Source organism: Halyomorpha halys, unplaced genomic scaffold (assembly GCF_000696795.3).
Source record: "Halyomorpha halys isolate HHAL.00 unplaced genomic scaffold, Hhal_1.1 Scaffold141.1, whole genome shotgun sequence".
Classification (NCBI taxonomy): domain Eukaryota; kingdom Metazoa; phylum Arthropoda; class Insecta; order Hemiptera; family Pentatomidae; genus Halyomorpha; species Halyomorpha halys.
In genome coordinates this window covers 318,987-321,826 of record NW_027111321.1, presented here as the reverse complement: position 1 = coordinate 321,826, position 2,840 = coordinate 318,987, and the positions used below count along the sequence as shown (strand labels likewise).

General features: G+C 34.4%; 1 protein-coding gene across 1 annotated transcript; it reads left to right on the top strand.

Moving 5' to 3' along the window:
* Nucleotides 1–1,746: 1,746 nt before the first annotated feature.
* LOC106678405 (coenzyme Q-binding protein COQ10 homolog A, mitochondrial) lies at nt 1,747–2,413 on the top strand (the record flags this gene model as incomplete). Its single annotated transcript, XM_067049336.1, is given in 2 exon segments — nt 1,747–2,210; nt 2,285–2,413. Coding segments are annotated over 2 exon segments (245 nt in total), but the record flags the coding sequence as incomplete, so codon positions are not given.
* Between the last annotated feature and the right edge of the window lie 427 nt (nt 2,414–2,840).

Genomic DNA, 2,840 nt, shown 5'->3' with positions numbered 1-2,840 from the left:
ATAGTTTCATTTTGTATCTTTTTAGCCCTGATGAAGCCCTGCAAAGTGGGGCGAAACGTTGGAAAATAAAATAGTTGTAAACTATTTTTGTTTCACTTGTAACCGCAACCCTGACCATCTTCCTATAGATCACATATACAGGTTTAGTGTATCACGGGGGCATTGATACTACACAATTAGAATTATTTGACTTAGTGGGTTAAATTCACTTATTTTTAATAGATTGGTGCATAAGAAGTGTCGGATTTTTAGGTGAATTTATAAAACTGCATTTCTGTTTTCACAATCTTGTTTATTTTATCAAAATATGTTCCATTCACTTCAATACACTTTTCCCAGTGGGAATTTAAAGCATAGACGCCTGTCTTAAAAAAATTCTAATTTTGAAAATCGATTATTATTACCAAGTTATACCCATACAAAAAAAAAAAAAAAAACTTACATGAATATCGGTAGAATTCATATTGGTACAAAATTCAAAACAAATAACTAAGGCACGCTTATGAGAAAATGACCTTTGTTGAATGTGACTCTGGCGATGGACAGTACGACTATAAACGAGGTTATGTCAATAACAAAAGTGTGACGAAAACTGGAAGAGAAATATTTGCATGTAAAAAATCTAACATTGTATATGATCCAACCTAATGGAATGTTTTTGCATACAAACCTTTTGAAAATTCTTTTTTCCCCACAATATCTGTACACTGCATCTATCACTGGGCAGACAATCCGATTAGCGGTCTCAGAGGCGATAAGCCTTTTATCACTTTGAGGTGATGAACTACCTCCATCAACGGCTACCTTTACCTGGACTGGCCAGTTGTTGACCCGAGACTGTTCCTGGGCTAGTTCCAGTGACCTCTCTTGCTGATAAGCCTCTGTAGAGTAGGTGTTGTTTTCTAGAAGTTTTTGACGAATTTGTGACGAGAACAAACCATCTATAATAGCGTCTCTGTTGACCTCGGTAGTGACCGCCTTAAAAGCACAATCCTTCGCTAGGCCTCAAAGTATTTTTCTTTGGGTTCTCAACACTCCTGACATCGAGTTTTACGTACCGACCAAATACTTCGCTTATTGTTTTGACACAAACTTTGTTCAAGAGTCGGATCCAATCCATGGAGATGCGATACCTTCGTAAGGTGGAAGGAAGGAAACGACGAGATAGAGTACGGAACAGTACCATTTGGAGTAACCTCGGAGTCAAACCGGCTGAGAGCATCCTAGAGAGGCACAAGCTAAGATGGTTCGGACACCACTTCGGATGGACCAGGAAAGAACTGCGAGAAAGACATATGAGACTCGCATGGAGGGAAGAAGGCCAAGAGGAAGACCACGCATTTCCTGGGAGGAGAGTGTTAAGGAGGCGGGATATGGACTGGCGTAGGAGAAGGGAGATGGTCCAGACTCTCCAAATTGTAACCCCACACTGCGCAAGCGGTAAAGGGGATAAAATAATTATGATTATGATGATGGTGATAAACTTTTTTCAGTGTTTCAATTACTTCATTGTACGTACCTACTTCATTGATGTATTCGTGCAATAAAGGTGATTAATAATTAAAACTTACCTGAATCAAACTTCTAATTTCTCGAAAGCAGAAGTGAATGGGGTAATTTAGTAATTGATAAATAATAAGAGTTTTGACCTTGGCAACAGGCAGTTTCTAGCAATAAAAAATGAATCATTGCTTTTGTTTGCAGGTAATTATAGATTTTACAAGGCCAACAGTCCATAGCAACCAATGATATAATAATAGAAACAAGATTAGGTGGAGGCTATCCTTTGTACTACGGTAGTTGTAGTGGGAGTATACTGTCTTCTATAATGTAGAAATATCTTAGAGTACGATTAAACACAATTTAACTACATGAGGCCTACCTCCTTGTAATACGATTATGGTTATAGATTAAAAACGGTTAGGTTATTGAAAGTAAGGTAACATAATGTATTCTAAAGATAAGAGGTTGTTCTTTCGAAATTATCTCCCTTAAGCTCCGATGATCTTAAAGACTATTTTCGAACTAAGGCGTAGAGGCGGCTCTCGTTTTCGATAACCTCTAAGTCAGCTGGTTTTCTATTTTAGTAAAGACATGTTTTGTCATGGAAGACTGACAGTGAGTAATCTAAGAGCTGTCTACACAACAAACTGGAAATCTTGTCATTTTCACAGTCTTTCCAACTCTTCCTGTGATATCATAAACCTTGGGTGAGTCTATATTAAAAATATAATATCAATTAATCATTTTTATATTGACTTCTAATCAACTTTTGATTTTATAGAAACTCATCTAGTCCCACTAAAAGGATATCCTCTAAACCCTATATTAATAAAAAAAATGTATCAAGTTTTTTCACACTTCCTGGTGTTTCAAGTAAGAAGAAAGAGTACAGTGCTAGGAAAGTGGTTGGGTAAGTTAGATTTATTATTATTAATTTCAATAAATTAAACTTGAATGTAATTAAATTTCTATTGATCATAAATTATTCAGAGTGGCAAATTGTTTTGAAATCATAACATTTTTACAAGGTTGTTTTGGGATGTATTTGTAGTGTGTTGCTTCATCATAAAATGATAAACATTCTATTTTGGGTTTAAAATATGTTGAACTCATTCTTTGAATATTATTCATTGTAATTAATTTTAATTATATAAATTTTTCTCATGAGATAAATTTTAATTTTTTATATAGTCCAAAAACCTTGAGTTGTTATTTTTATCTTGTTAATAGGAGGAGGGAGGGAATAAAATAAAATAATTGTGTTTAGTATATTAAACATTAAGTTTTAATTTTAATCATATTTGTAGACCAATTATTTATTTTTATTTAAAATGAAG